We start from the raw sequence: 26,811 nt of genomic DNA, 5'->3' as shown, positions 1-26,811 counted from the left end.
CATTACAATTATTAACGTTATTATATTATTATTATTATTAATATTATTATTATAATAGCTAAACAACAAATATGTTCTCTTGCTGAGATAGAACCATGGAATGTGTGTACCTTTAAAATAGCTTAAACAATCAAAGTATATGAAAGTGAATTTGCTGTGGGTTATCCAGAGGACATGACAGCATATATTTTACTTATAGTAAAGGTGTCCAAACATTTTTCACTGAGGGCCACATGCAGAAAAATATAAACACATATATATATATATATATATATATATATATATATATATATATATATATATATATATTTAAGAAGTTTAAGACAAGCACAAGTTTTAGGTGGTAGGCAATACAAAATGGACCAAGGGCCGCAGTTGGCTCCCAGGCCGTAGTTTGGACACCCCTGACTTCAAGCAACAGCAGCCCCTGGAGGCTGGAGCTGCCACAGGTTCTTCACACAAAGATCCAAACTAAATCCACCTGCACTTCCCTGTCTGACCTTTTACTCTGCTGGCTTTCACCTCTTTTTCCATTTTATGGAATAGATTGATTAAAAAAACATGACCAGATGAATGAATCGATCGTAGATGGAATGACATATACTTTTCAATAACATGTGCAATAATACCTTTCAGTATCATGTGCAATACTACTTTTTGTCACTATTAAATCTTATGTCCAATACAACTTTCCTATTAGTTTGCTTATTAAAATAATCTTACTTTTTCTGCTATTCTGTTAGTCACTGATGTCAAATAAAGTTGTATCTTATCAGTTCGATGAGAGGTGAGAAAGGTCGTTTCAATCTCCCCTACACACCAGAAATGGACAATAACGTTGACTTTGACTTAGACAAGTTAATGTCCTCAATCTGTTGTGTTTATTCCATAGCAAAACAAAAGATCTGTGGATTAAGACCATTTGTTCAGAAAGAGTAAAAGGAAGCATCTTAGCACCCAATACCCAAAACACATCTCTGTTTACATATAACTGCACTTGAGACATTAACAGGCCAATTGAAGTTCTTACAATGTACAATCTTGTGTGTTTCATCCAGCACATTATTAAGACTTGAGTCAAGGAACATTTTCTCAGGCTTCCTGTAGCTCTATAGGTGTAGTAACACTTATCTAATATCTGATCTTTAATAACTTACCTCAGGTTCATCGCTGAGAGAAACAATTCTTTCTGGAAGTCTGAACACCGTGGTCTCAGTGCTCGTAGAATCCGAAAATACCATTAATCTATCTAGAAAAGCTCCACCTTTACTCTGTGGTTAGCTCTTTCAAAAATAAAGGTCAAACTAAAACTTGAAGTATCCAGGCCTTTAATAAAACTATAAACTGGCTTAGAGCTGCTTTGCTCGGTTTGGTAGGTTCACACAGCTGACTTTCACTGAGCGAGAGATATCAACAGAAACTCATGATGAGGTAAACATTGAGGCAAAGGTGTTCTGATGAAAATGTGACGGAGCAGACTGCCTTCACTCACATACCACACAGTCCTAAAACCTACTCTTCAGGTTTCACATAAGGAGCAGTGACGCATATCTTTTGTCGCTTGTTGGACACTCCTCTGTTCATAGAGGTAGCTGAAAAGCAACTGACGTGGTGGGAGACATGGCAACACCATGGCCACTGTATGTGACTGTCGCAGTGTCACAATAAGCACATCTCAGCCTGCAAGGCGTAAACTAAGCACCTAAAAGGAATCAAATGGACTGAACATGAATGCAGATAAATGTTAACTGTAAAAGGACAAGTTACTTTTTCAGGATTTATTTCACCTTGATCAATCAATCAATCAATCAATGTTTATTTATATAGCCCAATATCACAAATGTTACATTTGTCTCAGTGGACTTTACAGTTTGTACAAAATATCAGTATGACAATACGACACCCTCTGTCCTTAGACCCTCACATCGTACAAGGAAACACTTCTGGAGAAAACCCACAGTTTAAAGGGAAAATGGGAGAAACCTCAGGGAGAGCAACAGAGGAGGGATCCCTCTCCCAGGACGGACAGACGTGCAATAGATGCCGTGTGTAAATTGAAAAGATAATACATTTGCAACATAGGTAGTCCAAATGTTTGGAAATGCATGTGTGTATAATAGGAAGATGAATCCACGAGGATATCCATCCAGGACCTATGATCCAGGACCACAGCCACGACTCAAGATCCAGGGCTCACGATCCAGGACAGAGGAGCGCAGGATCATCCATGACTCCGGATCCCAGCGTATATAGACACCAAAAAGAAAGACATTTGGGGAAGCTGGGTTAATCGGAACATGAGAGTACACAGGTATAGACAGAGAGAAGGAAGAAGTAAGATGTCCCCCGACAAACTAAGCCTATATCAGCAAAACTAGGGGCTGAATCTAATCAGCCCTAACTATAAGCTTTATCAAAAAGGAAGGTCTTAAGCGCACTCTTAAAAACGGATAGGGTGTCTGCCGCCCGAACACAAACTGGAAGCTGATTCCACAAATGTGGAGCTTGATAAGAAAAGGCTCTGGCTCCCATTGTACTTTTAGAGACTCTAGGAACAACCAACAACCCTGCATTCTTGGAACGCAATGCCCTAGTAGGACAGTAGGGTATAATGAGTTCTTTAAGGTAAGATGGCGTCTGCCCATTAAGGGCTTTGTAGGCGAGAAGAAGAATTTTGATGATTTTTGCTTGCAGTCACACCCATATGCCCAGATACATCATGCTATATACACCTTTAATTCCATCAGGTAAGGGCGGGGTAGTAACAGATTATATGCAACCTTGATGATGTAATCAGACTACAAAGTCACTTTATTTAGCCCAGTTTACACTTCAATTGCGTTATATTGACATTACACCTTAGAGTGTGTCTCTAAAACTTAACAAATGTTTTAATGATAAAACTCCTTTTTAAGATAACCAATGCTCTTATGGATCATGACAAATTGAAATTGAAAGGGTAGTGGTGGTCTAATGGATAGTGAGGTGGGCTGAAGATAGGAAGGTTGTGAGTTCAAATCCCACCTGGAACACCACCACTAGTGTGCCTTTGAGTAAGGCACTTAGCCCAGTTACTCCAGGGAGAATGTCCCTGTAATTGGTAATTATAAGTCGCTTTGGATAAAAGTGTCAGCTAAATGAAATGTAATGTAATGTGAAATCTAATCAAGTGTTAAATCAGACTTTAGTTCCACCTGGAGTAAATCCACCAGCTACCCTGCAGTATACAAAGTCATTCAAACTAGCTGCACCTTCACCAGCTTTGAGAACACTTTCATGATCAATCATTATAAAAAACATCATATATATATATATATTCTGAAATTGACTAATTTGCATAATACGTACTTTTGCTTTTCCTACTTTAAGTATATGTTGATGCTCATACCTTTGTACTTTTACTTGAGTAACATTTTAATTGCAGAACAGAATATTCCTACATTATAGTACAATATCTGAGTACTTCTCCCACCTCTGCCTAACATGATTTAGGATGGTTACAACAGCAGACATACAGTAGACGTGAATACAATCTTTGAATATCACCAATATAACTATCTGCTGCACTATCAACACAAATATTATATCTGTTTTCATTTGCAAAATGTAGCAACAATGTGCATCAATGTTGCTGATTTAATCTGCAACTCAGGTATGATTGGTGTATTTAATTCTGATAGGAATTTGATTTGGACTTTTCAAATATATGGGCTGATCTGAAAGATATCTTGCATCCTACCTCATTGTATTCATCATCAACACAGGTGAGTGAAATGCCTGCTAAGAAGGCGAGTTCATTTCAAAGAGTCAGTGATACAAGCTTTTTTTGTAAGAAATCAAGAAAAATGAAACAAGGATATAGGAGGTGAATGAAAAATCACTCAATGAGAGATGAGATACAGATGTATACTATTAATGTTAGACATTATACATTGTCAGCCACTAGAGTTTTAGCCTAACCATTACAGTAGTCTAGCCATCGCTTTATCATCTCTGCATGAATTTGACTATTAGTAGAAAAATGTGTTGATCAACAGCCAGGATTGTTTCAAAGTATTATTGTATTTTTGTAACAATCGCAGGAATGAGCTGTATTCGTTTCTCATAGTTTTTAAGAACAGTGTTACTTATCGTTTCAAATTATATTAATGAAGACTAATATAAGCCATGCCAGTGTGAGCCAACTTGCTCAAGTGCAGGACCCTGAAACTGAAACATCCAAACGAAATGTTGCCATAATTAATATCTTTAATTTATACTTATGTTTAACTGTAACATGTCCAACAAGTTCCCATGAAAACCGAACAATGCAAAAACAACACCTCTATTACTTACTAAAAATTCAAAAACCCAATAACATAATGTAAAAGGTGGAAGTGTTGAATGGCATTGAAAACTCCCCAGCAATTCTGCCCATATTATTTCAAACAGAAAAAAAAAAATAATAATTTAAACATGGTAATGTGACTAAAATGCGAGACCTTGACCAGCAATGTTGGAATGTAACTAGGCGACATTTACCAATGTACTACAATGTAGTACAAGTACTTACTTGAGTGTGGCTTTTTGGGGCAGCTGTTGCTCAGGAGGTAAAGTGGTCATCAATCAGTTTTCTTTTCTTTTTTTTGTATCTTTAATATATATATTTTATGCATGCTACTCAGGTAACATTAAGCTGTCTTTGGCTTTTTTCTGCTGTAACAATGTACGTTTCCCCTCTGTGGGACTAATAAAGGTATTTTGATTCTGATTCTGATTCTGAGCGTTCGATTACCAGCCCTCCTAATCAACATGCTGAAGTGTCCTTGGGCAAACCCTCAATTGCTCAAGATTGCTTGGCCCTCCCGAGCAGGTGGGAGCATATGGCATGGCAGTCTCTGCCTATGTGTACACATGTGTGATTGGGTCAACGTATATGGCCTTAGGTGTCATGACACTTTACATCTCTTCTGAACTACAATTTGAGAAGGCTGTCTTTGACTTGTTATTCAATACATTTGTTTGGCAGCTGTATTACTGCTTAAAAATGGGTATGTGTACAATTTGTCAAATTACCTCAGCACACTTCTAGTTCTCAAAAAGTAAACATTTTCTCTGTCTTCGATGGCGTCACCTTAGTCACGGGCAGTTATCACCATAGATATATATAAACACTAGATGACTCACCCGCGCTGCTGGCCAATGGAGACCGACGTTGCCACTTGGCCGCCATCTTGCCACAGGCAGTTCTCTCATTCATAACATTATGGTTTACTATTTAAATAACCATAGCTTGCTCAATTTTCAACCAATTTTCAAACGGTTTGGTTTTTTATAAACATCAAATATGTAGTTATGATACTGCATACTTATAATCATGGACTTTCATATGAAAATAACATTAATCAGATAAAGCAATAGCTATACACACACACACACACACACACACACACACACACACACACACACACACACACACACACACACACACACACACACACACACACACACACACACACACACACACACAAGGTATTTATATTACATAGTTGCCGGTGTATATATTTCCATTTATTTTATTATATTGTTAATATTTAAAATAAATTATAAAATTAAAATACATTTATATTTTATATATAAAAATCGGTCTCATGTTACCACTCTGTAAGCCAAGAGTTGTTAATTTAGCAATGCCTTAGCTTGAAGAACAGGGACACAACTAATGACAATAGCATATGTTGGTATATTATTTAGATATTCACACCTTTATCAGAAGAACCAAACCAACATAAAATGTGCTCACAGATAGGCCAGTTCTGTCTAATTTATCACAATTATTTTTGACATGAGATCTTCATATCATCCTAGTTTTGTATTTAGTTTCTAGATTTGTAAACAAATCCAGAACCTTTGAAATATGTTATTGAAAAAAGACCAAGAATAATGTAAACTGTACCATGTGTCCTTTTGTGTCCTTCTGTAGTCCATTTGTGGTTTGTCTTGTCTCACCCCGGCTGATATATCACAAAATCCACTGTTTAAATTGTTCCCTATATTGCCCCTATGCCCCTGTAAGGTGTCCTTGGGTGTTATGAAAGGCGGCCCCCCAAAATAAATGTATTATTATTATTATTAAGAAGAACAACTTGGTGTGGTGTGGAGGGGATGTAGGAAGCAGGAGCAGGTGGGGAGAGATGGGGCTTCAAGGTTCAAGGTTATTTGTTTTAAATGTGTCTTGGAGATAAGGACCAGCTGCACACAATAAAATACAGTATAACACAAAACCAATAAGACACACGGTGACACATGGCACACCAACAATCAATCAGTCTGCCCTGTCCGGTCAAATTCCTCACTCCTGAAGTGCTCACTGCAGAACAGTGTCCTGTCACAGGAAACAAAACCGTCCCTTCTTAGGGCGAGTTCCCACTGCCTCCTCCTCTCTTCGGTTTTGGGAAACCTTAAAAACATGAGAAAGGTAGCCAGATATATAAATTATTGTCAACATTTTCCTCCCTTCTTTCCTTTAACATTAAGGGTAAGGACAAAAATACACACCGAAATTATCATATTTTTGGTATGTATGTATGTATGTATGTATGTATGTATGTATGTATGTATGTATACTTTAAGAATAAGACAACCACACTAAGAGTAATAAAAATGGTGTCCAAAAGAAACATTAAATAATTGTGTAAAGAAATGGTAGCAACATATTCTAAAGAGGCTGGGTCAACAACAATCTTGCAATACTATTATCTCACATAGCCCCACTGATCCTGTGTAGCAGGACTTGTAATGTACATACATCCACTAAGTAATTAACGATTATCTTAATTTTAGTCATAATATTGTCATATCTTACAGGTGAAAGGTGATCCCACGGGTTCTTGTTTGCAGACAGCGGCGATTGGAGCATCCGTAGGCTGCACAAAAGTCCGGCATAGTCAGGTACTTCTGTAAACACAAAGCCAGCAAATTCCTATATCATAATGCAAGATGTTTTTAACAAGCCAAACCACTTGGAAGAAATCATGTGTAACTTAAGTTATGTTGGAAAGAAAGAGCAATTCTGCCTCTCCCACTGGTGTAAAGTTGCTGGGTCAACTTTGTAATACTAGGTCTCACTCACAGCCTCTTGTTATTAGCCAGCTAATAAATACAACCACATACACAAAGAAAAGCTGCAATTTCAACATGTCCAAGCATCTTGTATCATAGCCATGCTAATAATGTTTATAATAAACCAAACCGATTGTAAATCAGTCAAGATTTCAGCGAGTTAAGAGTATTTTTGTGCAGATCACTCACCTTACAGCTACCATAATGCGAATCAGAGTAACTGTTGACTGTGGCTGTTGACTGCTTTCATTAGTGTAAGGACCGCTCCAGCTCGCTAGGGGCAGAGTTGTAAATCCTGTGCAGCATGGCGTGTCTACGACTCATCCTGTGACACGCTATTTACGGAGCATGCGCACGCTCGTCTTCCTTTTTCCAGTGCAGTGGAGTCAAGCCCCAGTCTCTGGCTCCGGGCTCCTTCATAAGGAGACAAAAATACTGCAAAAATGGTTTGTAATTCGTCCCAATATGTGTCTTCATGCATACCTAAGACATACATGATGTGCTGTGTGGTGTCAGATATTTTGAAACATGCTTCTGGTGTTCAGATGAAGATAGATTAAGTCATGCTAACGCTCACCCGGGTCTGCTTAAACGTGGCCTAATGGCTTCCCTCACAAGCCCACTGCTTCCTTTTCCCTGTATTTTACTTGTCTTATTTTCCCAATGTTGTGACCAGTTAGACCCTTAAGTTTAAACCCCCTGTATTTCCATTTTATATAGCTAACTATTTTCCCTTTGCTTATCGCGAACAATGCTGTTTGTGCTAACCGCTCGTTCACTTTCATTGGCCAAGCTAGCTAATGTTAGCCAGGTCTAACGGAACCCAAATGACAGTGACAGCCAGCTACTGTGGACAAAGTAATGCACTAAACTGACGTAAAGTTACCTGTTGTGACTGCTTGGTTAGTCCCTGATACTAAATCAATGCATGTCTTCTTGCAGGGTTTTGTAAAAGTGGTAAAGAACAAGTCCTACTTCAAGAGGTACCAGGTCAAATTCAGGAGGAGGAGAGGTAAGACCCCATATGACAGTTACATTTCCTCCTACTAATGTTGGGTATTGTATGCTAATGTGTATGTTTTACTTCCAGAGGGAAAGACCGACTTCTTTGCCCGCAAGCGCCTGGTTGTACAAGATAAGAACAAGTACAACACCCCCAAGTACAGGTTGATTGTCCGTTTCTCTAACAGGGACATCTGCTGCCAGGTGAGCACGTGCTAAGATCACCCAGTTTGTATTTCAAAGCAACAGGGCTATGTTTGTAGATGGGTACATGCTTGTATTGACTCCAATACCTATAGTTCTATGAAAGACCATGCTAATAGCTTTTCACTTAAACTTGAGAGCAACATGCATTGTCGAATCAATAAGGCTTTTTATAAAATGCTGTTTGAATGCTGCAACATTACATGAGTTACAATTATAGTATGGCCTAATCTAAGTTCTATGGATAACCTGAAAGTTATGTGTTAACTTAATGCAAGATTTATAAACATGGCTATCAGTTTTCTACTCCGTTGTGTTTACAAAAGGATATCATCAACCTGTAGTGAGACTAGTGTGGTTTCTATTACAATTTTAGGACTCAAGCATTGTGTGGACATTTCTTTTAACAGAGCTCAAGAGATCATGTTTTTTGTTAATGTTCCAATGTCTGTGAAGGGTTAACAATTCAGTTCTCTTTGAAAAGTTATACTTGCACCATACGATCATCAGTGGTGTAAAATAGTTTTCAAATATTGTTCATTGCCAGTTCTGGGGAAGAGATCACCCAACAAAGGTTATATAGAACATCCCCTGTGTTGTGTAGAACAATGGTCAAGACCTTTGCAATCCACATGTTCAAGTGTGCCCTAAATTCATGTTTACTTGTGATTGTGTTGCAGATCGCCTATGCAAAGATTGAGGGTGACATGATCGTCTGTGCTGCCTACTCACACGAGCTCCCAAAATACGGCATTGCTGTTGGTCTGACAAACTACGCAGCATCCTACTGCACTGGTCTGCTGCTGGCCCGCCGAGTAAGTATTAACATGTTATACATGCTGGTTCTCTGCATCATAGTCACCTCCAAATGTTGTAGGGAGACTTAGCCAGATGAGCTCTTAGAGGGAGTTCAGTCATAGTGGTGCAGTGATGATGTATTTTTGTAGGCCAACCCGGAAGTTGGCATCACAATATTAACATTACTTTGTGATTTATTGTAGTGTTCATGAAATCGCCAAGAAAGCTAATGTTGGACTATGAACAAACCACATCACAGACGCATGGCTGCACATCCTCTAAACCAAGCTGTCTCGTGTTGCTGTGAGGACCTTTAGTAGTCTATTCAGTTACTTGTTGTTAGCCACCATTGTATGACTCATGGAAGCCACATTCACCTGTGGTGTATTTACTGACATTCACTTCAGCTTGTCTTAACCACAGACCTTATTCCTGGCTTCGAACCAAAAACACATTTTAGTTTCAAGAACTTATTCCTCCACTCTATTACATCTAATAATTGGCACCAGGAAGAGAAGATGTGTTTTGATTAGTACATAAATAGAAGTTGTCTGCTGAACCAGATGTTTATCTTGACTGATTTCTGTCCTCAGCTTCTGAACAAGTTTGGCCTGGATAAGGTGTATGAAGGCCAGGTGGAGGTGACAGGCGATGAGTTCAACGTGGAGAGCATCGATGGTCAGCCAAGCGCGTTCACCTGCTACCTGGACGCTGGGCTCGCAAGAACCACTACAGGCAACAAGGTGTTCGGTGCCGTGAAGGGGGCCGTGGATGGAGGTCTGTCCATCCCCCACAGGTAACTTCCTGTCACATGATTGTTTTGCTTGGCAATGTGGAATGAGGTTTTGTTCCTGAATAAGATTTGTTTTATTTGATGGAGATATGCTGGCTTTATAGATTATTTAATATAATTCTGACATGTTTTCAGACTGCTTTTTCACTATGGTTGGTTTCCCCCTGCCTACGAACTGCTTAAACTCACATGTAATGTATTTATTAAAAAAAAGTCAGATGAGCTTGAATTCCCCAATCAGACACAGCAATGGGGTCAAAACTAGTGATTTCAGAAGACTAGGAGAACAGGCATCGCTCTTAGGGATGGGGATAGTGAAGACGTTGACAATGGAAAGTATTTGCGCAGTGAATGTTTGATCTGGGGTGCAGTTGAATGACTGGATGAAATGTTTAAATTAAAAGTGACTTGTTGTGTAGAGGCCTTCAGCTCCATCAGGCCACACATCCTGTCAGTTCTTCTAGCAAAGGCAAATGCAAGACTTTATCTGAGATTTTAAAAACACTTCACTTATGTTTGCAAAATCTGTTGTAACCTATTGGACAGTTTACAATGAAATGTCATGTTGACATTCTGATACTGACGGTTCTGCCAAGACATTAAAAGTGTAAATCTAAAGAGAGAAAATACTCTATGATTTCTCTCAGGTGTTACAGTAAACTGAATAGCAGTTAAAATGTCTATATAGGAAGGTCAGTTTCCTGTTTGAACACTGTTTCAGGCCATCTGTACAGACTATAGTATGCCTCTGGATCAGCTTGTGGGCTTTCGGTTTACACTCGCAGACTAGTTTAAATGCGGTCGATGCTGTTTGTTTGCATTCATAAGTTGAAAATGGCAGTTTGACAGCCCGTTATAATAAAGGGTGTGATACGTCAGAATACACATTTAGATGGAGTTTTAATGTCCGGCCATACTAACATGTTACATTGTTTACGGCGCAATGCGTTGTTCCGTTACAATAACACCAAACGGCACTACTTTTCCACTGTTTGCTGTTTTTGAAAAACGATACGGTATAATACAACATTGTGATATTGAAGTGTTTTGACCTTACACTTAGTTTTGATGATACACAAGTAAGAAATGATGACCGATACGAGCCATAAAGCAGTGATGCGTTCATTGTGCCTTGACTTATGTCATGATATTAAGTCCGGAGGTTCTAATTGGATGTCTTGTAATTTTTCTTGCAAACCTTAAGTCGATTTAGCTGTGCTTGAACTGTTTTGTTTTTCTCTCCAGCACCAAGCGCTTCCCTGGTTACGACACAGAGAGCAAGGAGTTCAACGCAGAGGTTCACCGCAAGCACATCATGGGAGTCAACGTGTCCGAGTACATGAGCTACCTGATGGAGGAAGACGAGGACGCCTACAAAAAGCAGTTCTCCCGCTTCATCAAGAACGGAGTCGCCCCTGATGCGGTAAGTCCTTTTCATGCACTGTTATTAAACTGCCTGTCCACAATGTACTTATTCAGCAGGTAGGGGGTGCTATTGAGTTGGGAGAAATGTGATGTGTGAACTTATTACCTCATGGTTGAAGAGCTATTTATCATTAGTAATTCCTCATAAGAAAGATCTGAGTCATGGCAGGAATTTCAGCCTTTGACTCGGCAAAATAAGCAACAAACCCTTATGAATTTAGTACGGTCAATGCCACTCTTTATTTCATACATTTTGGACATTTAAACTAGCTTTCACTTCAGCCATTGAACCTCTTACTGAGGAGTGGCTTCTTCCTACATTTTGCAATAGAATATACATTCTGATAAACGGGATCAGAATGACAGCGAAAGATATCATCACATTAAAAAGTTGTGGACTTGTTGGTGTATAAATCCACCAATCACAATACAGGTCTTATTATTCAATAAACAGACATTTGCAAAAAACATATTTCCATATACATTGAGCTTAAATATTAGTGTACAGAATTTGTGTGAAAGGTTTAAGAAAGCTAGTATGTGTAAAGATTGAATTCTGTGCAGTAAACACTTGGACAAGCATTTGACTAGAAATGTCTTTCAGATCGAGGAAATGTACAAAAAGGCTCAAGCTGCCATTCGTGAAAACCCAGTCCACGAAAAGAAGCCTGTCAAGGATGTCAAGAAGAAGAGGTGAGAAATGCTGACATTTGGAGAAACACTGTTAAAATGTGGATGAAATATTCACATGTGCCAAGTGTTGGCTATTTGAAACGTTTAAGACACCTGGAAAACACTTAGTAAATGCTAATGGTGCCTCTGTTATGACAGGTGGAACCGTGCCAAGCTCTCCCTGGCCCAGAGGAAAGACCGTGTCGCCCAGAAGAAGGCCAGCTTCCTCCGCGCTCAGGCACAGGAGGATCCAGAATGAGGAGTCTGCTCCGTTCCACACATCAAGATTTGTCTAATAAATCTATTGAAAAAGAATCCAACCCTCTGGTGTCCTTTCTGTAAACTACAGCAGCTTCTTGATGCCCTTTAAAGGGAAATCTTTACAGTAGTGTTGTTTAACCAACACTATGGTTTATAGACTGATTAGCTTGCTATAAAATCACATAAAGGGATTCATAAATGAGTGCAACTAAACTCGGCATCCAATTCCAACCAACCGGTTGAGTGAATATCATTTTAACAAGTGTTACTTGCCTGAATCGAACATTTGGTGACAGTCTTTTCAGATCTTATACGTACTGTGTGTATATATAGTAGGATACCACTTTGAACATTTCATCTCATAACTTTTCTCTTAAATCTGGGTTGGAATAAAATTGTAGATTTTAATGTAGTCTCCTTTAGGCATCCATAGTTTAATGATTGTCAATAAAATAGTTTCTGCAACTGACATAACTTTTAGAACTTGGGTAAGCTCGTGCAAAGACAAGTGGAATACCAGTTTAAAGTGCTCTCAAACTGAAAGACTGCACTGCAAAGAGGTTAAGCAAGATCTCACTATCCAGGTGTTGCATTTGTCAAATGTATTGATTTCCCGGTTTCAAAAATGTGCAAATGTTGCTCCAGTACTGACAAAGATTACTAGTTTGATTTAATAAAGTCACCATGCCTGACAGCGTCAGGGTTTTCCATCAGTTACACATGTCAAAGGGATATAAGGTGAATCCTAAACGTACGTAAAAATTGTACAATATTTAAAAACATTTAGGTATGGTTGTCGTGCCTCTCAGCGCCTAGGAGTCTTTCGTATGAGAGATTTTCTTCCAAAGCAAAGTCTTGAGATTGTTCAGAATTAGTGAGTGCTCAATCTCCATCTGTTCTGAGGAACCCTTCAGAGCGATGCAGGCGTACAGCTGCTTCTCCAGCTCCTCCCTCACATCAGCCGGGGCCCCCCTCAGAGTGTAGTCCTTCAGGGCCTCGCAGGCTTTGGCTAAATTGGGCCTGGTGACCTCGGGGGTGCAGCGGTGCTTGGTGAGGTCACAGGAAGTGAGGCAGTCTGCCCCGTAGAGACAATCCTCATCCACATCGCATCGTTGCTGTCTAATGTTTTCTTGGAAGATGGCTTCAGGAACAATGTACCTTGCGTCCATCACCTTCAGGTCATGACGCTCATTGTATCCGAACCTGGTGGCGCTCACGTCGCACATGAGGAAGCTGCCGAACGTTCCGTGGAAGACGTCCTCCACCAGCTCCAGCAGTCCGATGGAGATCTTTGCCCTGTGAGGCCAGGAGGGGGTGAACCATTGGTCCATGCTGCGGCGCACACCGGCCGGGATCCACACCTCCATGACCCAGGGCAGACTGATCCCGTACAGGGGCGAGTACGGGACCTTCTCCATCACATACAGGTCTCCACAGAAGCCCAGCAGCTTGGGCGTGTGCTCTCTGTCCTGCAGGACCAGCGCTAACAGGAACTCGTTGAGCTGCAGCAGAGCCCAGGTGGAGCGGGCCTCAGGCAGCGAGATGTGACCGTCTTTGTTGGCGTCTGTTATGGACAGGACTTGTGTTGCCAGGTCTGCAAGGTTGGCCTGATCCCCCACTTTAGACTGACAAGAAATAAACGTTTTAAAACAATTTTTAATCACACTCCATGTTGGATTGTATTTTTGTTAGATGGAGGCTTCCTGACCTTTAGGTGGTTGAGGATCATCTCTCTGAACCTCTCCACAGATGTCCCCTTGGTGGGCTGGTTGAAGGCCGCAGACTCCTTCCTGTGCTGCATCGCATTTCCCAAATCATAATGAGGAGCCTCCTCCATCTGGCACTTAATGACTCCCTCCAGGTCTCCCCAGGTCCCAGAGTACACCTTAAAGAAATGTGTCAGGTCAAATGAATATACTCATTGTTTGAAGGTCGTATGAGGTGCTAGTCAGTGTATTTCCTATAGATTGTGATGTCGGGCTTTGTGACAGCCCTAATTGTTCATGCTGTATTTTAATCGTTATTAACATTTAGCACATTTTAAAACGTTTTACACTATAAGCAAACTTGAACACCAATTTGTTGAAGCAGGGCACAGTCAACAGCAGGGTTCTAATGCATGACAACTTCAAGACGAGGAAGAGGGAGTGAGGCCAAAGTCTTTATATTTCATAATATTGCATTACAGTGAGAATACAGACATTTCATATGGGAGAAGAACGAGAACCTACCGATGCACATTCATCCGACAGAACAACCGCACTTCAAATATCCAAACAATCCCTTGAACAACAAGCAGTCTGTAGAGGAGTGTTTGATTTATTGAAATATAAAAAACGGACCTGGCTTTTGGGCTTCATGGTGAAGCACTTCCCCAGGTAGAGCGTGTCTTTGTCACACAGACTGCTGCAGGCCGAGCCGTCAATGACTCCCTTCCTGTATCTGTCACACTGAAAATACAATGGAAATATTGGTAAACTGGAAATAGAACAATATCAGGAGAGAAGATTATAGGACACATGTAGGACGAGGCCTGGATAGGTGAGGTCGATGCACATTAAATGAGAAATAAAATGCTCACTATTGAGTTTTTGCAGTCGTGCCCTCGACACAGCTCTGTGTAGGACGAGTACTCCACATACACGATCCAGCTCCCCACAAACACTGCCAGCCACGAGAAGAACAGGTACTTCATGTGCAGGTAGGAGAACTTGGTCTGTTGGACACAAACATTAATATCACCGAAAATCACGATTTGATGGGCCAATGTGAAGGTTTGGCTGTTCATCAGTTTTAAATGGATAACTGAATCAGATTCCTACTCAATAAATGATCTGTAGTTTGATGTTTTTGGAAATGAATTTGCCTTGGTATATAATGGTACATATTTAAATATAGTAAGATAAATAAAAATGTAAAGTAAAAGCAAATATATAAATATCATTAAAACTATTGCAAAAGATATCCATTTTTACAACGAAAAGTAATACAAAAATAACATGACAAATTAAAATATGTGCACAATATCTGCATTTGAAAATGGAAGAGCTATGCTGTTTAAAAAAAGTGTTTGAAAGTGGACTCTTAGGATTGTGCAAAGGCCTGGTGATCTGGTGTTGATCTGGTGATCTGAGGCAGCCTGTTCAAATTGGTTTTACATATCAAGGAGATTTATAATAGTGTTTGCGTCATGCTTCTTTCGCCTTTACCATGACATTTCTTCTTTTCTTTTTTTAACCGGAACATTCTTAGAAGCAGTATTCTGTCTGGGGAGCTGCACAATATATTACTGTCCACAAAATAATAATAACAAAGTGCCAAATGTGTTTTCTCCCACACTTTGAAGATAACATCACTGCACTAATATGGACATATTATCACCTTATTGAGTTGCTATAGCAAAAGTTATTATCCGGCAAACATGACACCATGCACTGTACCCAATATACAAGCTGTTAATAAACTTATCAATCAATCCATGCAGCAAAATTTTTACATTACATGTTAGACGCTTTTATCCAAAGCGACTTCCATACTCAATACTGTGGGCAATCCCCACAGGAGCAATTTGGGGTGAAGTGTCTTGCCCAGGGACACAACAACATGCTGACTGCAGTGGGGTTTGAACCTGTGCCCCCCTGATCCGAACACCAACGCACTAGCCCACTGCGCCACACACCTCCCATTAACATTCATTTTGAGTCTTGTCTGACCACGTAACAAAAGCACAAAGAGTATTACAGGCTCATTTGGTATATTCAACTTAGAACCCAGTTTCCCATGTGTTTGTTTTTCATTTATAATAGTTGGCGTAATATTGCTTGAGTATAGCTGAGTAGACAGGAAGGGGGAGAGAGAGACATGCCTTACTTTGGTTCCACTTGTGTTTTGGAAACACCTTTTTAAATGTGTTTTTGTGTGCAAGTAACTAATGGGGACCACAATGTTCAGTCCAGTATCGAGTGAGAGCTCTTTACACTTCTCGGGGGCAAATACATGCACTTGTAGTGATTGTACATTGACGGTGTGGAATTGCTCGAAGGTTTACTTTACAGCCCGTTTAGCAGCTGTCAGCTATCAAAATGTTTGTCCCCAAAAGTCACTTAGACTCTAAAACATGAGAAAAAAGAGGAGATTGTAGAAAAGCAAAGTTACCAGCTTGTCTTTTACCTGAACAGCTTCTTTCCTCAGCCTGTGAGACTCTCAGCTTTTGATTTGACTTGTTGTGATTTTTACTTTTAACATCAAGGGACTACAACTAGTATTTCAATCTGCAGCACTGTTCTGTAAATGAAACTCAGCGCAAGTTCTTTCAGGAAGACTGGGTATATCTATTCATTCACTCCGCAGCTGCATATAATCAGCTCATCACGGTCGTTCTCTTTAACCATTTACATTTCACCTCATTCTCCAGCAGCCAATCATCGTGCTGCAGTCGCACTTTAAAATGGTTCTCTTCTCTCCTGCAGTCAGCTGTGATTTTAGGTGTTCATGCTGCGGCCTCCTCACCATCACCTCCTTTCATCACATCCAGTGCCAGGAGAGCTGATCCAAAGACCTCATCACACCTCCTCTTCATCCCATCTCCTCATCAAATTCAGATCTTCAACATCACCACCAGTCTCTAGACCCTGGGGGGGTTTCCATATGCTCACGGCTACATATCCTCTTTAAGATATACAATATCAGGATCGGGGTCTAATCGCCAAAGACTTTTAACATTTTATCATATGGCGCATGTGTCAATAAATGTACTTCAAACTAAAAAGGAAGTCTTTCCTTTGTCACTTTTGAAATGACAAAGTGGAGCACTTTGGCCCACATCTTTGGATCTAAATAAATAAAAGGGAACATGCATGTAGAGATAACAATATGAGTAAAAAGTCAACATAGTAATTATTTATTTGATAAATTATTTGCCCTATAAATAAGGGAAGAGACGAATAAGTGGAACACAAATGAGCTCCAAATGTGGCCGTGTCACTGAGTACATCATTAATGTACTCGCTGATAGCTGGGCGGTCATTAACAGTAAATGCTGTTCGTGGGCTGGCACAGCACCAACATCCAGAGCGACTCCAGACTCATTACCTTGTCTTTTGATTTACTTTTTAATTCCCACACTGACAAATACATTCTGCTTGATCAATAATGGCACCCTTCCAATGGAGAACATTAGTGAACAGAGTTTTTAGCAGTCCTGATATTAATGATTCTTGCACTCAGTGCCTGACAGTGATGGACTCCCTGTGCTCCCTTTCACTTCCAATATTCTGTGTTGCCGTGAGTCTCTCTATTCCCCCCCCCCTTCTACTTTTCCTTCCTGTAACACTCTGGTGCTGCGTCTTCCTCAGAGATGTTCTAACCCAACTTTGCAGTTTACCAGAACAGTCACTCTGCTCTTTTCCCATACACTCAACCTAATACGTTTTTTTTTTTTGGCTTCCATATTGGCAATCCATTACATTTGTGTCTGCCTGTAAATGGATATTCAATCAATGTAATGTCTTTGACACCACATATTAGATAATACATAAATCAAGCTTTCAGACAGCCATATGTCACTCTGTAATAGTTTCTCTCCATGCTCGCCTTTAATGCAGCACTTTTAGTAAACGCTGCGCATGTTTCGTCCAGTTGGTGAAGATGTTCCTTCATTAGCATGTGTTTGGGCATATTTCGTCTTTTTTATTTGCATTGTTTTTTAAGCTGCAGCATGTTTCTCCTAATGGAAATATTTTGGGCCGTTTGCACCTGTCGGCCACCATACAATCCCGATCATTTCGAGACTGAATAACTTCTAACTAGTATTAATTGTTGTTGTTTTTGGGTTGGGTTTGTTTTTAGGGTGCATCAGCTACTACTTTCATATTTCGTAAAGTGATTTGATCATTTGCTAATATAAAGGTATTGATAAGTGCATGGTTTATCTCAACTGCTTTGGTCACTAAAATGAATTAAATAATAAGAAAGGGATTTCTTATTTTATCACGTATACAGAAATCAAACATGTCTCTTTCTGACTGCTAATTTTGCTGTAAGAACATAGGTCAGATTGACATATGCAGCTATAATATACAAACAAATCATCTTGCAAACACCCTGCAGGAACCATCCAATCATCAATGATTAACTCAATGCTATTTCTGCTTAAAGTATTGATTGGTTTATTTACAAATCTGACCCGACTGCAGTGACTGACCGCACAAGTGCTGCCAGTATACCTCCTATTGATCTGTCCGTAGGTGAAATGCATCAGCAGCAAAAAGCATGGAAATAACACTCTGCGGAGAAACAATGTATGGTTGGCTTTTCTCTAATTGATCATTTGTGGCTTTCATTTCAATTCTGCCCGATGCATTTGTATCTCAGGGATTATGTATTGACCCTTTGTGAAGCCAGAGTTACACAAACATGGCTAATGAGGTGATATCGATTGTGGCTGCTGTGACAGCTATTAATTAGAGACTGACTGGGAGCTGTGGCCATGTGTGTGAGGTGGGCGGAAAAAACACAGTGTGCCGTGAACTGGTTGAACCGCTTCCTCTGCACCCCCTCACTGCTGGGTAAGGAAGCCTGCATGTTCAAACCATCTGAACCCTGAGAGATCATGCATACACCCTGTAGAAACACTGAGGGGGAGAGGAGATCAAAGCGGATCGAGAGCAGCACAATACTGTTCGACACACGGTTTTTGCAGCCTGCACACCATTCATCCATAATGTATGATTATAAAGCTATCCCTCAGAGGTTGCTTGGTAATGGGCTGATATGCAGAGCCAAAAGACAGATGTGAAAACAGAAAAACAACAGGATGGGCTGCAGGAGTGAAAACAGCATCATTTGCCTGATAGATATGAATACCAGCCTTACAGTATGTGCATACAAGATTGATGTCAAGGGCTACCTGGCAGTCAGTAGCATCCTCACTTGTCACAGACTTTAAAGGAAAAAAGAATGCAAAACTGTCTGACACTACAAGATCTGACTCATCACAGCCTAGACAGCAGGACCCCCGTCACACACACCACCTCCTCCACCCACACACACACAACGCTCACTTTTCCATGCTGACTCAATACTGCGACATTAACACATGGGAACATTACTTTATCAGCGCTTGTTCTGCCTGGCATCATGCTGTAAATATAACAACGGTGTTCAACAGGGGACGAGTCGGACTGTTGGAGGGCAGGGGGGGGGGCACCAAACAAGAACAGGACTTTTACTGGGAGACCGCTGCTTGTTTACCAACAATATGTCATATGACTAATGTCACGCAATGTTGTCATGTGACGCTACATCGCTGAGTGACTTGATTGTTTCTGCGAGTGTTTAACAAGAATAATATTAAATGTATTTATAAAACATACCCATGGTTTAACAGAATCACACAATGGAAACCTTGTTCGAGCGACTGCATTGTCTGCTATACTTAGGTTTATCTCTAAAATACATTTAGTCATATCTCAGTTTATAGGATATGAGATATATTCACAAAGCCTCAAAATGTTTGCATATTCGTAGGCTTTGTATCAAATGTCCACTCTAATACCCAAGTAGTTTATATCTCTACCTGTTGTACTGCTGCTTGTAAAAACATGCCAGCAAATATTTGCATTAGTAGTTCATCATAGAGCCAACTAAAAATGGATAATTGGCGGTTTGTGCATCTTATTTATGACTAGCAGTTAAAGTTAATGCTCACCTCAAGAGAATATATCATCATAACTTTTAATTATTCCAAAATGCATAATGTTTAATTACTTCTAGTTGCCATATTTCTTTAAAGTAACATTCATATCATTTCTGCAGAAAAAATACGATATAATAATTCATGTTATATATGGGTTACTTTAAATAGATAATTCTACATATACTATATAACATGTAATCTATGGGACAAATACAGCAGCATCAGTGGAAAAGAGCCTTTAAATAGTCATGTGAATAATAACAAAAGAATGATGCTAGCATGGCTTGTTCATTTGTTGAAATATTAAATTGCATTGAACACGTTTCAGAATGAACAAGGCAGAGAATTAGCCTCAACACATGTCACTATTCAGCACCAGCTTTAACATATGGACACTGAAGTGTTCATGCTTTTACTCGTCATTTTTAAACGATATGTTCGAACTCTGAAGCATGACATGAAGACATAGGAGACACAATCATCTTTTCATCTCGCATAATTATAAAACATAAAGATGAAATATCTGCATAGGAACTGGACACACATTTCCGGCTTGCAGAACTTGTCACTTCTTGTATTTCAGTGGAAATAGCTTCTCTCTGAGGATCACTAAATGACACTTCTGAAGTTGTCACTGGAAGGCTGAGGTGGCCTAGAAAGCTGAGCGGTGCTGGTGGCTGTCCCTGGAGACCGCCTGTTTCTCACTCTGTTCATAGCACTTGACAGTTTTTGTCTCTAACATGCCAGGGCAGGCAGGAAGCACACGGCAGCAGAGAGATCAGACATTGTTGGAGCGAAATGAGGGGCACAAATGACTGTGGGGCCGAATGTCCCGACGATAAATGTGTGAGTGGATAAATCAGTGGATGATATGTTTGTTGTTAAAAACACAAAGATCAAAATCATACACAGAGCAATCTTTTCTCCAAAGTAGTCCTTACCCCATACACTTATAACCTACAAGTTCCTGCCACATATATAACATTCTAAAACATCAACGTTCCCTTTACCAAGGAGTATATGAAAAATGAATAGAATAAAATACAGGAATGTATTAAAGAAGACATATCCTGCTCATTTTCAATATTATATCAGTATGTAGTGTCTCTACTGGGACATGTCTCCATGCTTTAATGTTCAAAAAGCTCTTTATCTTTCTCATACTGTCTGTGCTGCAGCACCTCTTTTCACCCTCTGTCTGAAACCAGACAGAGATTGAGGTCCAAGTTGAATTTCTAATAATACTCTGTCTGTGTGGAGTGTAAATGATGGATCCTGAGACCCCATGTGTCACATCAAACTGTTACATAATGTTCAGCATCTGCTTGATGAGATTCAGTGCCGTGTCTCTACAGGATTAAATATGCTCATATTTGTTTGTTCCAAGTGCATGCTGTTTCTTGTTCTCTCACAGTGAACAGTTCATTATGTAAGGTGATAATAAAGTTGTTCAACCTCTCAAACATCCTCTATGGACACAAGGCTTAGATGCAGGACCTGGTTGCTACAGCAACGGGATCAGAGGATGGCTGATTCCTGTTGAGCATCAAGTGACTTTCTGATTCAGTCACAAAAACCTACAGTGATGGCTGCACATTACCAGCAATCCACATGCAGCATGAAGGTCAAATGATAATCAGAATAGAGCATAACAGTGATCAGTCGCTTCCGGTAACGCTCGTGTAAACAGATGTGTCACAGAGTGGGATTCCCTGAAGCCTACCTGGATGTACAGAGGCTTGGTGAAGATCCCCCATGGAAACAGACCTCTTGCCATTGCAAATGCAGAACATCTCACACCAGCTGCAGGAAGAAAAAATCAGTGCACACTTCAGCACGGTATCAGGCAACGCCCACTGGAATAACCGTGCACATTTCCCCGCTCTGGACACGGTAGTCCTGTGGAGCAGAGGCGGGCTGCGGAGCACTGAGCGACGGGCGGCGGAGCGCTGAGCGGCGGGCTGCGGAGGGCTGAGCGGCGGGGCGACTTCAGCGGAGCGAGGCTCATGTTGGATCACTTGTGGGGCTCTGACCAATTACAGAGAGGAGGGGGGCGGGAGTGTAGCCTGACAGGCGTGCTATGGTTTGATAACAAACTACATTTCTTTGAAAATGTTTATATTTCACCGGTTCATTATTTTGCTCTATAAATATGGAATGCCATTCAAGCCAAAATTAAATAAACACATAAATAATTAAATAAATACATGTAGGCTACATATATATATATATATATATATATATATAAATATGCCTATCAAATCAATTCTGAAATAAATAAATTAGGCAATAAATATGTATAGCCTACATTTACATTTAAATACACATTTATTTATTTCAATAGACTTTTATTTCATAATGACACGTTTATTTATTTCAGGGGACTTGTATTTCATAATGATACATTTAAATTCCTTATATGCAAATGAACGGGGCGTGGTTAGCTCACAGATCCAGACCAAAGCAACAGCACCACAACACTCTCAATAGCTCTTGTTTCACACTCCAGTACTCAGTGGTTTGCAAACTGCCAATAAACCGTTCAAGAACCGTTCTTGTGCTTTTCTGGTGCTTAACTGGTTCTTCTCTGGTTCTGTTTGTACCTTACTTTGACCATCAGTTCACTTCACGGCCCGTCCACACAGCGGCGTGCGTTGAAGCTTCCAACGCTTCTGCCCATTCACTTTGAATGGGGTGACGTCACTTTTAGCCGAACTGCATTTTGGGAAGCGACGTGGAGCGTTGCTGGCGTAGCTGGCGTCAAAAGTTGAGCAATGTTCAACTTTTGACGCCTCGACGGAGGCGTCAGCCAATGAAATCCCGTTTATTCAAATCTGCCAGTACAATCGCTAGCCAATCAAACCGCGTGTATGCTGGGAGAGACTGCGCAGGTCATTTCCTCATATTCAAACAAATTGAGGGAAAATTCATTGTAGCGGTAGTGAATCACCCGGTGCTGTATGATCAGTCTCTGTTCATCTACCGGGATACAAACCGGAGGAGCGAGGCATGGAGGGAGGAGGCAGAGACAGTGGGTGAAACTGGTAGGTTTTCGCCTGTTTGGGGATTTTATATCCAGTTTACTTCGTTTTAACATTGCTATTGCTTTGTATGTCGGGGGCGGGAGATTCATGTGATTGGTTGTTGGTCGTGTTGCTCGCAAAAATTCCCCAAGCTTCAGATACGCCCACCTCCAAGCGTCAACGCACGCTGCTGTGTGGACGCTCCGTCATTGATCATTGTGGAGAGCAGGCAGACGTTTTGTTTTGTATTATAGCAGATCAGATGGAATCAATGCATGGGCTGCACAGGTTGTCATGTCCGACTATCACAAGTAGAATCATAATGAAAAGGTAAAATGTGCCTGTAGAAAACGGCTTATGCCACAATAGGATAGCAACAAGTAGTCAAGATAGTCAGTTTAGCTTCGGTTGCTGTTGCATAACTGCGGTCAACTCAGCCGTCTCTCGCGTTCGAGAGTATTGCTGTACAAGAGTAAAATAATGCATGTTTTTTTCTGCTTTATTTGCAATACAAATCATTTGTACCATACGTTCTTAATAAAACTGACACCGTTTGACTCAGTCCTAGTTTGACTGCTACAATAAAATGAAGTAGGCTACTTTTACTGTGTACTTTTTGGGTAATACTCTCTCAAAGTCCCCTCCTGAGAACAAAATCATGCCACTTCTGCTATATTTGATGAGAGATAAAATGATTTGTACTCAGTACTTGTTAGACTACTACCACAAATAAAATGAAGTACTTTTACTGTGTACTTGTTGAGTAATACTCTGTCAAACTCCCTTCCCGAGTACAATAATGCATGTTGTTAGCTATCTTTGATGAGAGATAAAATGATATTTTTGCCATAAGTTCTTAATACAATTGGCACTGTTGGACTCAGTACTACTTGGACTACTCTCCCACAAGTACAATCAAGCGTTTGAGTAATCCCCTGTCAAACTCCCCTCCTGAGTAGAATAATGCATGTTTTCTGCTATTTTTAATAAGCATTAAAAGCGTTCACAATACTGGGAGGCTGTGGTTCAGTGGATAGTGTGTGTGCTAAACTGACTATCTTGACTACTTGTTGCTATCCTATTGTGGCATAAGCCGTTTTCTGCAGGCACATTTTACCTTTTCATTATGATTCTACTTGTGATAGTCGGACATGACAACCTGTGCAGCCCATGCATTGATTCCATCTGATCTGCTATAATACAAAACAAAACGTCTGCCTGGTCTCCACAATGATCAATGACAGTGAACTGATGGTCAAAGTAAGGTACAAATAAACAGAATCACACGAAGCCTGGTTAGTGTTGCCTGACTTTATAAAGTGTGTTCTTTGTGTGTTCTAATCACTTTGCTCAGCGCTACTGCTTGTTACTACTTTCATTTTCCGTACTCGTCATAAACTGTTATTATGGCTCAGGTTAATCTAGCCCCCTTCCGACGTGAGCGTGGTTCTTGGTTCTTGCCGGGCAGCCAAGTGGGGTCAGTTAAGAACCGGTTTTCGGTGTTTAGAGCCGGCTCCGCTGCGGCCGAAACAGGAAGAACCAGAGCTAAATCAGGTTAGCCCGGAACTGGCTCTGGAACCGGTTTGGTGGAAAAGGGGCAGAACCAGAGAAGAACCAGTTAAGCACCAGAAAAGCACAAGAACGGTTCTTGAACCGGAACCGGTTTGGTTTATTGGCAGTTTGCAATCCACTTAAGAGTACTGGAGTGTGAAACAAGAGCTATTGAGTCAGTGTTGTGGTGCTGTTGCTTTGGTCTGGATCTGTGAGCTAACCACGCCCCGTTCATTTGTATATAAGGAATGGAAATGTGTTATTATGAAATACAAGTCCCAATGAAATAAATAAATGTGTCATTATGAAATACAAGCCTCTAGAAATAAATAAATGTGGCATTATGAAATACAAGTCCCCTGAAATAAATAAATGTTCATTATGAAATACAAGTCTCTTGAAATAAATAAATGTGTATTTAAATGTACATGTATACATATGTATTGCCTCATTTATTTATTTCAGAATTTATTTCATAGGCATATTTATATGTATATATGTATTTATTTAATTATTTATGTATTTATTTAATTTTGGCTTAAATGGTATTCCATATATAAATGCCCTTAAGTTCATGAAAATGCAAAAGGGAAGCGCAGTGGAATAGTGGTGCTGGTGTTGGGATCAGGGGAGCACAGGTTCAAACCCCACTGCAGTCAGCATGTCGTTGTGTCCCTGAGACACTTCACCCCAAAGTGCTCCAGTGGGGATTGTCCACCGTATTGAGTATGTAAGTCGCTTTGGATAAAAGCGTCTAACAAGTAACATGTAATGTAATGTAATGCAAAAACGGATCTGCAATAGAAGAACAGGAGAATATGATTTCCCTAAAGAGCCTTTGCCCTTTCATATATTTACTTTATTTTTGAATTGTCGGTCTTTATATATATATATAGATATATATATATCTATATATATATCTATATATATATACGCTTAGGGAGTGAGAGTGTGTTGATATATATGAAGACAGGCCCGGGGCCCATTCCAATAGTCCATTTAGCTTAGGAACCTTCCTAACCAAGTGAAATGACCCGGAAGTACGTCACTGGCAGCCATGATAAGTGCCGTTCCAATTCTCCAAATGAAAGGAAAGGAGGTTTCAAACTTCCTTTATTATAACCTCCTTTAGCTTAGGAACCACTGGACCTCCCTAACCGAAAGGAGAGGAGAAAATGCTGCCCCACAATGCATTGCAGCCGCAGCATATGCCGTCACTCAACAGTCGGCCGTTCACGGACACAAACGATAATGGGAGAAATGATATCATGAAAGTTACGGTGCTTATTAAGCATTTTAAAACGTATGTGGTAAGTTGCCAAAGTGCTTTGTTTTGAACGTTCATCAGTATTATAATCAAAAAGAGAAATATGAACTTTAGTTTTTACTGAAATTATCAAATAAAGTCAACATTTCACTGAGCTGTGTGGGGTTGTTCAACTTTTAAAAGATGTTTGAATGTTGATATACACAGTGATAGATGTTAAGGACTAACGTTTATAATAAATACATTTGTATTTATTTTAAGATATTTTAATAGTTCATACAATCATACGTATTGGGATCATTTGTATTAATGTGGACCGGAGGGAGAGGGTGACGAGCATAAGTTTCACTTTCCTTTTTTATTTCAATTCCAACTTTGGTCCTGAAGAATATGTTTCTCTGTTGTCCACGTTCATAAAGCATAAAGCAACAGCATCAGAGCACGATGCAGAGTCTCTAGATGAGTTTACAGTAGTCCCTCGTTCTTTTTAAACATCCATGTTGTAGTCCGCTGTATAGAAAACTGTAGTTTCCATAGTTTCCCCATGCACAGCAGCAGACGCACATTCATGACGTCCGCTGGCGCATCATAAACATGTCGGATAGTGAAAGTGCATTCGGATTCTCTAAACACCGCAGTCTCTTCTCCTAAATCCTTTTGAATTCTCCTATCCACTATCCCTTAACCCCGTGACGTTTCACTCAGAGGTCAAGGAATAGGAGATAGGGTTAGAATTTAGGAGCTAATTTTTGGATTATCGGAACGCAACCCAGGTTCCAGAACAAAATGACTTGGGGTGCATCTGAGATTACAGGGGGCGCAGCAGTAGCAGGTTTACATGAGCAATAGTGGCCGGAAACAGCAATGAAAAATAGCATTGATGGTCCCCAATGAACAGATTATGGCATTTGTTATGTTTTGAAACCAAGCAAGTGAGAACATTTCAAGTGTGTTAAAAGTGCAATCCTGAAATATTTCATATATTCCAAAATGGACTATGGCAAAGAAAAGCCCAAAA

At 40.1% G+C, this 26,811-nt stretch overlaps 3 protein-coding genes and 1 long non-coding RNA gene across 7 annotated transcripts in view; 1 reads left to right on the top strand and 3 right to left on the bottom strand.

Moving 5' to 3' along the window:
* The window catches only part of evi5b (ecotropic viral integration site 5b), a 42,075-nt gene extending 40,642 nt beyond the window's left edge, over positions 1 to 1,433 (bottom strand). For 2 of the 3 annotated variants that reach the window (XM_034235652.1, XM_034235653.1), the window contains exon 1: positions 1,158 to 1,433. In XM_034235652.1, coding sequence (XP_034091543.1) covers positions 1,158 to 1,241 — 84 coding nt within the window. In that variant the 5' untranslated portion in view covers positions 1,242 to 1,433. The remainder of the gene's footprint in view (positions 1 to 1,157) is intronic. The other variant, XM_034235658.1, reaches the window with a different exon arrangement.
* Positions 1,434 to 6,187: 4,754 nt separating this feature from the next.
* LOC117559041 lies at positions 6,188 to 7,485 on the bottom strand. The gene is made up of 3 exons (XR_004570913.1): positions 7,291 to 7,485; positions 6,845 to 6,936; positions 6,188 to 6,439 (listed from the first exon to the last, which is right to left on the bottom strand). It is a non-coding gene; the product is annotated as an uncharacterized LOC117559041 (long non-coding RNA).
* Positions 7,416 to 12,310, top strand: LOC117559040 (60S ribosomal protein L5). The gene is made up of 8 exons (XM_034235667.1): positions 7,416 to 7,547; positions 8,044 to 8,113; positions 8,192 to 8,307; positions 8,988 to 9,122; positions 9,699 to 9,901; positions 11,144 to 11,321; positions 11,928 to 12,016; positions 12,155 to 12,310. The coding sequence occupies exons 1-8, from the start codon at positions 7,545 to 7,547 to the stop codon at positions 12,252 to 12,254; spliced, it is 894 nt and encodes a 297-aa protein (XP_034091558.1). The 5' UTR covers positions 7,416 to 7,544; the 3' UTR covers positions 12,255 to 12,310.
* Positions 12,311 to 12,549: 239 nt separating this feature from the next.
* On the bottom strand, positions 12,550 to 21,961 carry LOC117559038 (divergent protein kinase domain 1A-like). 2 transcript variants are annotated; one of them, XM_034235662.1, is made up of 5 exons: positions 21,676 to 21,961; positions 14,838 to 14,972; positions 14,599 to 14,706; positions 13,965 to 14,141; positions 12,550 to 13,881 (listed from the first exon to the last, which is right to left on the bottom strand). In XM_034235662.1, the coding sequence occupies exons 1-5, from the start codon at positions 21,727 to 21,729 to the stop codon at positions 13,069 to 13,071; spliced, it is 1,287 nt and encodes a 428-aa protein (XP_034091553.1). In that variant the 5' UTR covers positions 21,730 to 21,961; the 3' UTR covers positions 12,550 to 13,068. The 2 variants fall into 2 exon arrangements, with proteins under 2 accessions (XP_034091553.1, XP_034091552.1); XM_034235661.1 differs by lacking the exon at positions 21,676 to 21,961 and having other exon boundaries at positions 14,838 to 15,822.
* Between the last annotated feature and the right edge of the window lie 4,850 nt (positions 21,962 to 26,811).

Source organism: Gymnodraco acuticeps, unplaced genomic scaffold (genome assembly GCF_902827175.1).
Source record: "Gymnodraco acuticeps unplaced genomic scaffold, fGymAcu1.1, whole genome shotgun sequence".
Classification (NCBI taxonomy): Eukaryota; Metazoa; Chordata; class Actinopteri; order Perciformes; family Bathydraconidae; genus Gymnodraco; species Gymnodraco acuticeps.
The sequence above is the reverse complement of the archived record's forward strand: the minus strand, read 5'-3'. Positions and strand labels throughout refer to the sequence as shown.